Here is a 12048-nt window from a genome sequence, read left to right as displayed (position 1 = left end):
GGTGCATTTTTTTGAGGGGGTGCAATCAGGAGTGACCCATTTCAGCCTGCAGGGCCAGATGCAAAACTGAATGGAGCAATTAACATGATTTTTTAACCTTTGTACAGCAGACCAGTTACTTAATACACCCCTCTCTATTCTCCAATGAATATCCAATGAAGCACATGTTAGTATCATTTATTTATTTATTTATTTGCTTGCTTGCTTTCCTTCTAATTTTATAACTTTCAGAATCAACACATTTTCATTATTTTTTGTCGCTATTGGTTATTAAATTTATGTCCCACTCTTCCTCCCAAAATAGCCCAGGGGCAACAAACACACAAATGGTTAAACAACTAAAAACAATTGTTATGCAGGTGCAGACTGTGTTATCAGAATCCAAGGACACACTGCAGCCAGGCAAAAATACTCAAGGTTCTGCAAAGCAGAAGCAGTAAGATACCTGGCTGGGGAGAGGCTGTGGCCTGGGAAGATCCCTGAGAGCCAGACAGAGGCTTGGGGGGCTGAACATGACTCCAAGGCCTGAGGTTTCCCACCCCTGCGCTAGAGACTGAAACTGTGACCTTTTGCATGCACACCCATTGATGAGCTAACTGCTGGGGAAAATCTGCCCCACACGGCACTCCAGACAATACAAGGACAACAGCTTCAACTTTTACAGCAGCCAGATCAAGGGCAGGCTGTTAGGAGATGCCACAGCAGGTTTGCAGCAATGAATCCAAGGAATTGCCAAAGTCAAAGTGAGCTTTTGTGCTGAGTTCTTAAATATCTGTCAGATTTAGGGAGCAACCCATAATTCATCCTCTTGTGGCTGCGTTTCCTTTATGAAGCCGGTGACATGAGAGATAATCTTCCGTGACTCTGGTACACATCTCTTTCATGTTGAGGCATTTGTTGAGCTATTCTTTTCCGCTGTCTCCTCTTATCTGTGTCATTTTTATCCAATACTTTCCATTTTGTCATTAGGTGCCCTAATCGGAGTCTCTGCCTCTCTCTGGGAAACCTTGGCACAGAGAAGCTCGCTCTTTTTTTCTTTCTTTCTTTCCATTCCTAGCAATTCACTCATTGTTTCCTTCCTGCAAACCTCAGCATCATGAAACTGTTCTCCATCTTTGATACAACCCGAGCTCCACTTCTGCGTACCTCAGAGGGTCTCGCAAAGATTAACAACAACAACAACAACAACAACAACAATAACAACAACAACAACAACAACCTCTCCATGTAAAGAGCAATCATTAAACGAGGCAAAGAAAACTGAGAGGGAGGTCTGAGGCAGAGCAGAGGAGATTTCAGATGTCTCCCTGAGCAGTTAATCACACTGAATCTGCTGTTGCAAAGTGGACCACAAAGTGACCTGGAACTGGGCAGAAGGATGGCCAGCCATACTGATGAACTGGGGAACAGTGCCAAGCAGCTGACTCTTCAGCACCCAGGGCAAAAGCCTCGTCAGCCAGCTTTGTGCATTTAAAATAAGAATCCATGCCAATGCTCAGGCTCACAGCCTTTGTGAAATCCGAGGCCTGAGAGGTGTCATTAGGGATGAGGGGAGATATCTGATTCAGCTCGCATTTAAAGGCAGATCTGCCCAATTCACGCTTTTGCAGAGCGATGTCCGAATCAAAACACAGTCATCCTTTGACTTTTGCATTTATCCGAACCTTGCCGTGCATGTCTCCAGCCTAGTAATATACGCAAACATGCATCAGCTAGGGTCAACTTACCGAGGACAGAGGACAAAATTGTATGGTACTAGGGGAAACTGCTTTGTGAAAATAACGTGTATGTTAGGCCAAAATGCATAGGAAAATCTGCACTGAAATGTGGATGAATTTTCAAAAATGGATGTAGAAATGTGGGGAACTGAATTTATGTTTTTATATGTGTTGGAAGCTGCCCAGAGTGGTTGGGGCAACCCAGCCAGATTGGGGGAGGGGGGTATAAATAATAAAATTATTATAATTATTATTATTAAGATGGGAAATATGAGAAATAGCAAGAACCCGAAATTGACAAATCCATCATTTCCTTTGCTTAAAGTGGAGACTCGACCCCTGCACAACACCAAGCTTTGGCCAGTGAGGAGGTGGGTGACAGATAGACTAGCCAGGAAGCTTCTTACCAACTACAGCCTAGATTATGACCCCCTATAAAAGCTTCCATGTCAAGATTTCTGTCTTGCCTGGGCAATAAGACTCTTCTCTGCCATTGTTTCCAATGACAAATCATTCCTCTCTTTGTTTTTGCCTGGCCCACCCCTTCCTTTTAGCATGAGGTGAGGAACCTCTGCCCCTTCAGATCTTGCTGGACTACAACTCCCTTCGTTGTTGACCATTGGCCGTGCAAGTTGGGACATCTCAAGGGCCACAGATTAGCAGGAGCTATGGCTAACAACACACAGCCAGCTATTTTTGAAGCTGTTAGAACAGGAAAGGAAATTGGACCTAAGTGTGGTGTTGAGACTCGAGATCTAGACACTTGCTTACTTAGAACCAGGCCTAGTCCTAGTCAGGTTACTTTTAGACATAGTAACATAAGAAGCTGCCTTATATCACATCAGACTGTTTCTCCCTACACTAGGGTGCTCTATTCTGATCGGCACTGGCTCTCCAGGACCTCAGACAGAATCATTCCCATCACCTGCTGACTTGATCCTTTCAACTGAAGCCAGTGTGGTTAGAGTGTCAGACTAGGACCCAGGAGACTAGGGTGCAAATTCCCAGTCAGCCATGAAGCTCAGTGAGTGACCTTGAGCCAGTCACTGCCTCTCAACCTAAAATATCCCACAGGGTTGTTGTGAGATTAATTGAGGAGGAGCAGAACCAGGTACACCACTTTGAGCTCCTTGGAGAGAAAGGTGGTGGGGTGTGAATGCAAGAAACAGATAATAAACTGGGACCTTCTGTGTGCAAAATGCGTGCTCTACCCCTGAGCTACGATCGCCTCCCCAAATTTACTTTAAGAAGAAAGTACCCCCTTAAAAACAACAACCCAGAAATATCCCTGTTAAACATCAGTGGAGCTGCTGGAGATGGAACAAAAGGACAGTTTTCATGAACAACGACAGAGATTAAAACAGGCTCAGCTCACAGCACAAGGTGAAGTTTCTCCAGCCGGTTACAGCAATCCCCTGGGTCTGGCAGGTGCTGGCGTAGTTCTGCAGCCAGCTGCAAGCGGTTTGCACTGCGCCACCATCGATGCAGGTGTCAAACAGGCAGTTCTTGTAGAAGAAGGTGGGGTTGACTTTGCTGTGGCACCTGGAGAAGACGCCGCTCTTGCTGGGGATCAAGCTGCACAGCTGCTGGGGCTTCCAGAAGCCTTCCACCTTACGGCAGGCAGGGCACCTGTCACCACAGCCAACCTGGCAAAAGGGGTCCCTCTTGGCCCAACTGTGGCCAAACTCATTGATGCTAGAGACGGCAACGCCACCTGAGGTCTGGAGGTCGTCGTCAGGGTTGCTGTTGTATCGCCCACAGAGGCCGTACGTGTTGTTCTGAAGGCTCCGTGGGACGGTGACGGAGAGGAAGGTTTTCCAGTCATAGACGACCTTCAACCCAAAGTCGGTCTCCACGACAATGTGGAAACCAAAGGCAAAGATGTTAACTTTCCCTTGTCCAAGCTTCAAGGGTAGGTAAAGGCGCTCATTGTTGATCTGCAAAGAGATGCAGTGAAGTTAGCTAGTGACCAAGACAACTGGCACCACCATTCTCATTCTGCATTTATTAGCAAATAACCATTTAGTGTGGCAGCACCCACACTTTGGAACTCCCTGCCTATCGACATGAGGCAAGTGCCTTCCTCCCCTCCCCTTCCCGGCATCCACTAAAAACATTTTTGCTTAGGCTAGCCTCTCTAGAAGCATAGAATGTTGACTTCTTTTAATCCAATGTTTAGTTTATCGTTGACTTTAATCTCTCTTTTTTTTTGAACAATCCAAATTGTTTTTTTAACTGTTTTTTGTTTTTGTTTACTGGTAATTTTATTACCTAATACATTTTGTAAACCACTTTAAGATTTTACTACAATCAAATGGTATGTAAATCTTGAAAAATAAATAACTAGCTTTGGGAGGTGGGTTTCAAAGAAAGATGGTCTGACACAGAAAACCTGGTCTTCGCGCAAGTTGTGGAAATTGTTGTGTGGCTTTGGGCCAGTCACCATTTCTCTGTCCAACTTGCTCATAGGGTTGTCATCAAGTTAAAACTCTGCTCTGAGCTCCTTGGAAGAAAGAGAATAGAATACCAGTGCCATGAGCGAAAAGGGACACATCTATCCAGCAGGAGAGAAGCACCGCACACTGGTTTATAATAGTTAAACACACAAAGCTGGGTTCACTGAAACCCATTGAAATCAAGGTGGAGTGTGCCTACGGGTTCATAATAAACACTCCAGGTTCATCTGACAAATGGGGAGATTGTGGTGCACCAGTATTTACAGTCTGCAACTGTAACAGTACACGTGCCAAATATTTGGTCTGAGTAACCTCCACCCACCTTGGACTCACAAAAACCCAACAGATCACGTGTTCATGTACAGATGGAGAGGGAGCTATGGGCAGCCATCTCATGTGAGATGGTTCTGACCTTTTCTCAGCAAGAATCCACAAGGACCGGCAGCTGGGGTTTCAGCACCTTGGCTGGCTCCAAGTACACAACTTTCTCCAATGAAAGTTGAGCATTGATTGAGGCCTTATAAGAGCCTCCCTCTAGTTCACTCCTTCCAAAGCTCTCACTGCTCCTTAGCCTAGCCTACCTCACAGGATTGTTGTGGGGATTAAATGTGAAGGGAGCAAACCCTGTACACCACATTGAGTTCTTTGGAGAAAAAGGATATAAATTCAGCCAATTAGTTAGCCTTATCTATCACCTGAGGCCAAGGCCATGACAGGGACTTGATTCCATGATATATGGAGACATTGTGATGTCCCATTACTGAGCAGTGCCAGCCCTACTGGTAGGCAAGCTGAATCAGTCCGTCTTAGGTAGCAAATTCTGGATGCTGTTAGGGGGAAGAACGTTGCCAAATATTTATCTTACTGTTGTCTTTTTACCATCATGCAGGGCAACATTTGTATTTCCTGCCTTAGGCATGAAACAACTGTTTCCAGCTGACTCTGTGACTGAGAGTCACTGAATAGCCAACTTCATCCTCACCACAATGCTAAAGGAGGTTGAATTCAGATTTTCATTTCAGTCCTTTGGGATTCCTGTTTAACACTTCTGTGGATTCTCTGCTATTTAAAAGAGAACAAGCCAACAACATTCTGCTCCCGGGAGGACTGAGCCCAGACATGTAAAAACAGTGACAGAAGAGTTTCATCCATGACAGTGTTTTCCTCCTTCAACTGTGCAGGAAAAATAATAATACACGAAGCTAACCTTGACAACCCAATGCAAAGGAAACAATATTTAACAGTGCATTTAAGCCCTATTGGTTTCCACAACACTTAAACATATCTAGATCCTTCTGGTTTGCAGTCACTGCAAAGTTATATACTGGAAATAAAGGCTATCAGTGACTACTAGGCATGATGACTAGGTTCTTTCTCCACTGTTGGAGGCAGTATGCCTCTGAATGCCAGTTGATGGGATCCAGGGATAGATTTACTATGAAAATGATAAAATTTAAGCTCCAGGGCCACTAATCCCAGAGGGGCTCCAGAAGTGACTTTAATCCACATGGCTTTGAAAATTGGGTCTGGTAGACCCAACTTCATCATTCTATGATGCATCATGCATGTATATAACATTTCTCTAATATTCATCCCCCAAACTATAAGCCATAGGAAATTTTGATTCACTCTATTTACTTTGACATGGGATATAATCCAGTATAGCAACTGTTATCAAAATATGAGATGTTCTAGTATGTGTGTGTGTAATGTGCTGATTGTTGTGGAACAACCCCATTGAAGAAGATAGCAGTGGCTACTCAGATCTCATTGCTGGTTACGAAGGGGCCCCCATAACAGTTCAAGCTTCAAGGCCCCATAAATGTAGGTCTGCTAGTGCTGGGATCAGACCAATGGCCCATCCAGTCCAGCATCCTGTTTTCACAGTGGCCAGCCAGATGCCTGCGGCAAACCTGCAAGCAGGACCCAAGCACAAGAGCACCCTACATCTTGTGGTTTCAAGCAAGCATTACTGCTTCTCAGAGACAGGAGGACAGGAGTTGACAGTCATCTTTCAGGAGTTGCTAGAGGATAGAGCAGGCACCCCCAAACTACGGCTCTCCAGATGTTTTGGCCTACAACTCCCATGATCCCTAGCTAACAGGACCAGTGGTTGGGGGAGATGGGAATTGTAGTCCAAAACATCTGGAGGGCCGAAGTTTGGGGATGCCTGGGATAAAGGATGCCAGTCCCTCAAAGGCGGTCCTGTCCCTCAGTCTCCAGAAGAATTAGCCATGAATTTACATCTCTATCCACCTATTCTCTTTCTGCTCCCTTGCCCAACATCCTCAACCCCTTGGAGCATTTGTCACCTCCTCATCATAAATGGAGAGCTGCTTGGCTCTCAGGTACAATGTGACCCCAGTTCAATAACTAATGGAAGTTAAAACCCAAAGGTATCACTGACAGTGGCTGAATTTGTATCAGTAGCAGTGAGAACAAGAGAAAAACTCACCACCTAAAACTGGAAGGGCCCTCTTCAGGGGCTAACCTGAGATTGTTGTGGTTTCTATGTTCTACTTTTCCATCTGTTTTGTTCTGACATTTGTATGTATTGCACACTTTCTCAATTCTGGTCTACAGACTGTAATAAATTGATTCAGTGTTGCTGCGTTAACTCACCAGCACAGTGTGCTTGTAGGCCCGGTGGATGATGATGTTGTAACTGAAGACCTCCACTTCCACCTGCTTCACCCACAAGGCCAGGGAAGGGTCCCGATCCTCATTCTTGGCAGTGACCGTAAACTCGGGGAATGTTTCCAACCTCTCCGACCTCTGCCGGGAGATGGTGGTGCAGAGGACCAGGGGGCAGCTGCTCTGAAAATCGAAAGCAAACCCATCAAAGGTCAAGTAATGGCCGTAGCCGGAGATGATGCAGGAGGCGTCGGTGCGAGCCTGGCAGTAATAAAGGCCGCTCTCCTCCATGCAGTACTCATCCTCTTTGCAGGGGATGTTCTCACAGTGCACGCTGTTGTCGGACCCGTTGCAGTAGCAGAAATACTGGCAGTCAATGTCCATCCAGAAGGACTGGTTGGTGGAGAGCTGGTGGCCTTCAAAGCTGCAGCCACACTCGGTCCTGGGAATGCAGTGGGTGCCCTGGAGGGCAAAGCCATCGTCACATTGGCAGCCTTCCGTGCAAGTGTCCAGGCAGATGGGGCCCATCCCTAGGCTTTCGCAGGACTCCGAACAGGTCATGCACTCCTCAAAGTGGCTGTTCTCCGGGCAGCTGAGAGCTGGAGCAAAACAAAAAAAGGGGGGAAGCACAAGTTCAGCTGGCAGCTAGCCACTTTCTCTTGAAGTCCTGCCGTGCTGTGCCTCAACATTGTAGCATGCCTCAGGGTGGAAAAGCAATGAAAAACTCAGGAGATAGGAGTTAGTTCCAATCCTGAATTACCTTCCCGGCTTCCACACCTAAGGGCTTACCCACACTTGTCTTTTGTCCCTCTCTTTCAAGTCACAGGTCCATGCTTAAAAGTTCCTCTTCTGAGCATTTCTGTTTCCGTCCCGAGCTTTTCCTGTGAAAACCTGCCACTCGGTGCACAATCGGAGCAAACATCAATTCAAGGGTTTTTGTTTTTTTTCAGATTGCCATTTGTTCCAATTGAACTTTAAAGAGCAGGTTTTTGCAAGGAAAGCTCTGGGGCAAAAATTAAATTAAGATAAATTTTCAGACATGGAGCCTGGAAAGAGAAGAGGAAAGGTAAGTTTGGATAAACCCTTAGTCCAGTCCAGATCTAGACAGGACCATGTGTTTTTCACCCATCTGCAATCAAATTCTGTACTGAGTGTAGGTGTCAATGTCTTTAGAATCCCAAATTGCTGTTTAAATTGGGGGGGGGGAGCTACATTCCAGTCCTTATGCTTTTGAACAGAAGCCTGGAAATGCATGCAGGCAAGGTTAATTCCCGAAAAACATAAACAAAAAGTCAGCACAGGCTTAAAAATCCAACAAGATGAGGACACTCTGGTCTGCAGCTGTCAAAGATATCAGGGTGAGGTTTAAAATGATTCTGCTTTTCTGGAAGCTTATAATCACAGGCTCCAGACCAGAGCTATTCATCCCTCTCTCCTTTTTTGAGCAGAAGGAGATGGGCTTTCAGGCCAAACTAAGGCCAATCACTTTGGGCTCAGTCCTGCCCAGCCCCTCCTCTATACAGTCCTAGCGATCAGGGTTGAGCAATTGTTTGGTGAAGTGCTTTGTAGTACAAATGCCCTGGATGTGTCGTGTGCATTCCCATTTTCAAACTAAGCAAGAAAGGTGCACGCACAAGCCTCTCTCCATGGCAATCTGGATGGCGTTCTTTTAGCGTGATTCCTGCATTGCAGGGGGTCCCTTCCAACTCTACAATTCTATGGTTCCATGAAACAGTTTCCCCCATGGCTGGGTGGGGTTGGGGGTTATAATCAGGATCATACAATGAAACTGATTCAGGACAGGCAAAAGAAAACCCTTGTTTAAAGCAAGACATACTTAACATTTGGAACTCACTGCCCCATGATGGGGCTGATGGCCACTAGTTTAGAAGGCTTTAAAAGGGAGTTAGTGTTCTCCTCCATTCATTTGCCTATCAGTGGCTATTAGATTAAACAGGGACTGCCATGTTCAGAGCCAGTATGCCTCTTGACTAAGAGGTCTAATTCGCTTCCCTTTTCTTTCTTCCTGCTTTATGTGTTTCAGGTGGAAGAATCCTTGATCCTTTGCACTAGAATTTGATGCTGTAATGTTCAGCAATTTAGAAACACGAGGGAAGTCGGGATAGCCTAGGATGCTCTCAGCTAAATCCTCTGGAGGGAGTTTTATTAGGGAAGAGACAATGCAAAGCCTTGCAATATTACTGCATGGTTTTATTCTTATTCAAGCTGCTTTATTAGTTTCTTTGTCAATTATTGTCATTCAGATTGTCATTGTGTTGCATTGCCTTGTTTATTATCCTCTCAGCATTGTGCTACATTACACAGCCTTGGGCTAGATGGAGTATCCTTCCTGTTTACCCTGTTATTCCACACACACACACCCGCCTCATATCAATATGCTGTTAAGTTTGTTTCAGTTATAGTCATAAGAACACAGGAAGAGCCTGCTGGGTCAGGCTAATGTCTTCTCTAGCCCAACATCCTCTTCTCACAGTGGCCACCCAGGCGCCCGTGGGAAAGCCACCAGCCGGATCCAAGCACAAGAGCCCTCTCCCCTTCTGAGGTTTCCAGCAGCTGGTGTTGAGAAGCATTACTCCTTCCGACCGTGGAGGCAGAGCATGGGATCATGACTAGGAGTCATTGATAGCCTTTCTCCTCCGTGAATTTGCCCAATCCCCTTTTAAAGTCACCCAAGTTCATGGCCATCACTGCCTCTTCTGCGAGTGCGTTCCATAGTCTAACTATCAGGAACCTGTGGCCCTTCTTACTGGTTCAGCTTTATCCACTTGGGTGCTGAATATCAGGACTGCAGACCCACACATGTTGGGAATGAACTAGATCTGTTGCCTTTAAGCCCTGCTTTAGGGTTTCCTGAAGGCATCTGATCGGCCACCATGAGAAGGAGGGGGCTGGGCTGGGTGGAGACCTGGTCTGATCCAGCAGGGCTCTTTTTATGTAGGTGGTTTCTAGGGGGGAAGCCAGGTTTCCGAAACCCTCATTTACATACTATGATTAAAGGGGTCCTTAGTCCTGTCCATTCACTTCAATGAGTCTACTCTGAGTAGGACTAGCATTGGATAGAACTTTGTGCTTCAGTAAAGGGCCACTCAATGGCCTAGTTTTATACAAAACGCTAACTGGTTTTTTTTGTTTAGCCAAAGTGTGGTCTGAGTGTCCAAACCATGGCAACAAACCATGTCTGGCAACAAACCATGATTCTGGCAACAAATCACAATGCGAATCAGTTCCTGAACTGTGACTTTTAAAAACTCTGGTTTCATGTTCGTAGGGTGATTCTTTTCTTTTTTTTAAAAGCATAGTTAAAACAAACCATGGTTTAGCATTATGTATGACTGCAGCCAGTGTATCTCCAACTGCTCCCCTTAAAAGATTCACAGACTTCCGAGTTTGTGTGAAAGCTCATCGCCTGCCAAATCTCCAATGCAAAGTCCTTCCGTTTGCATCAACTTGGCTAAGCCTTCTTGAGCTTCTGCAGTGTGATCTGACTACATCTGCCTTTAGATTATGATAATAATACCACTGTCAGCAAGAATATCAACATAGCTAAAGAAATCCCCTCCCCCACACAACCATCTCTCTCATTCAAATTAGCCTCTGTTGTTACAGCTTAAGTCGGGATCCCTACTGCAATTCAAGAACACGGAGCAATAAAACTCCTGATGTCTCCTAGAACACATTCTATGAAAATTACTTAATTAAGAAAGTGCATCTAGAGGCAAAAAGCAGCGAGAGAGAGAGAGAGAGAGAGAGAGAGAGAGAGAGAGAGAGAGAGAGAGAGAGAGAGAGAGAGAGAACACCCCAGGCACAAAGGTAATGTTTTTGCAACACTGTTTTAATCTACATAGATTAGTGAAATGCATTATGGTGGGTGGGGTGGGGTGTGCGTGTATTTTGCAGGTATGTGTGTGGGATACCTGAATCCTGTTATGGGTCCCAGGTTCTCATGTCTGGGAGGTGGGAAGGCAGCCTTCCCTGGGTGGGGTTGCACTCCCCTGAAAGCAGGAGGTTTGCTCTGTGGGGGTGCTCCTGGTTTCCACTGTGGCTGGAGGCTCAGGGGGCCTCAGTGGCTAGAAGGGCCTTATTTTTTTTAAGCTCCAGCTGGTTCTCCAGCTACAACCCATTTTTGTTAGAGATCACTATACTACCTTCGAAGTTGGATTATTATGATGTGCTCTACGTGGAGCTATCCTTGATGACGACTAGGAAATCCCAGTTGGTTCAAAATGCAGCAGCCAGATTCCTGGCTGGGGTTCCACCTACATCTCATATAAACCCTGTTTTTAAAGTTGGTTGCCAGTTCATTTCCAGGCCAACTCAAGGTACTCAACATTGTTGTTTAGAACCCTAAATTACTCAGGCCCCAAATATCTGAAAAACCACCCTCCTTTTCTACAAACTCACTTGGGTGCTGAAACTGGCAGAGGGAGCCTTCTTGGTACCCTCAGAAGCTCAGGAGGTGGCGGCCCAGGAGAGGGTCTTCTCTGTGGTGGCCCCTAAGCTGCAGAACTCCCTCCCCAGAAAGGTGTGCCTGGCACCTTCATTATACAGCTTCTGGAGAATGCTGCCCCTGGCTTTTGACACTTGAGGTGTATACTTTGAGGACACACCTTGTTTTTTATTATTGTAAGTTGTTTTAAATTGTTTTTGATACTGTCTTTTAATTTTGCAACCTGCCCTGAGGGCCTTAGGGTGAATGATGGGAAATAAATACAATACAATACACTGAGCCCTTGCGGATAAAAGATACACATTGAATAAGGTAAAGGTAAAGGGACCCCTGACCATTAGGTCCAGTCGTGACCGACTCTGGGGTTGCGCGCTCATCTCGCATTATTGGCCGAGGGAGCCGGCGTATAGCTTCCAGGTCATGTGGCCAGCATGACAAAGCTGCTTCTGGCAAACCAGAGCAGCACATGGAAACGCCGTTTACCTTCCCGCTGTAGCGGTTCCTATTTATCTACTTGAATTTTGACGTGCTTTCGAACTGCTAGGTTGGCAGGAGCTGGGACCAAGCAACGGGAGCTCACCCCGTCCCAGGGATTCGAACTGCCGACCTTCTGATCAGCAAGCCCTAGACTCTGTGGTTTAACCACAGCGCCACCTGGGTCCCTACACATTGAATAGCAGGACCCAAAAGACCACATATAAGTCTTTGAGCACACAAGGCAAGCTCCTTAGATCCCTGTAATGAGCTCTCTGGATCTAAACCTGTATAAAAT

General features: G+C 45.9%; 1 protein-coding gene across 1 annotated transcript in view; it reads right to left on the bottom strand.

Annotated features, from left to right (window-relative positions):
• TECTA (tectorin alpha) overlaps positions 1-12048 on the bottom strand; it is a 71286-nt gene that overhangs the window by 24408 nt on the left and 34830 nt on the right. The window contains exons 9-10 of the mRNA XM_060268588.2: positions 6797-7407; positions 3094-3655 (exon numbers count right to left, since the gene is read on the bottom strand). Coding sequence (XP_060124571.2) covers positions 3094-3655; positions 6797-7407 — 1173 coding nt within the window. The remainder of the gene's footprint in view (positions 1-3093; positions 3656-6796; positions 7408-12048) is intronic.

Source organism: Zootoca vivipara, chromosome 14 (assembly GCF_965207765.1).
Source record: "Zootoca vivipara chromosome 14, rZooViv2.hap1.1, whole genome shotgun sequence".
Lineage (NCBI taxonomy): Eukaryota > Metazoa > Chordata > Lepidosauria > Squamata > Lacertidae > Zootoca > Zootoca vivipara.
The sequence above is the reverse complement of the archived record's forward strand: the minus strand, read 5'-3'. Positions and strand labels throughout refer to the sequence as shown.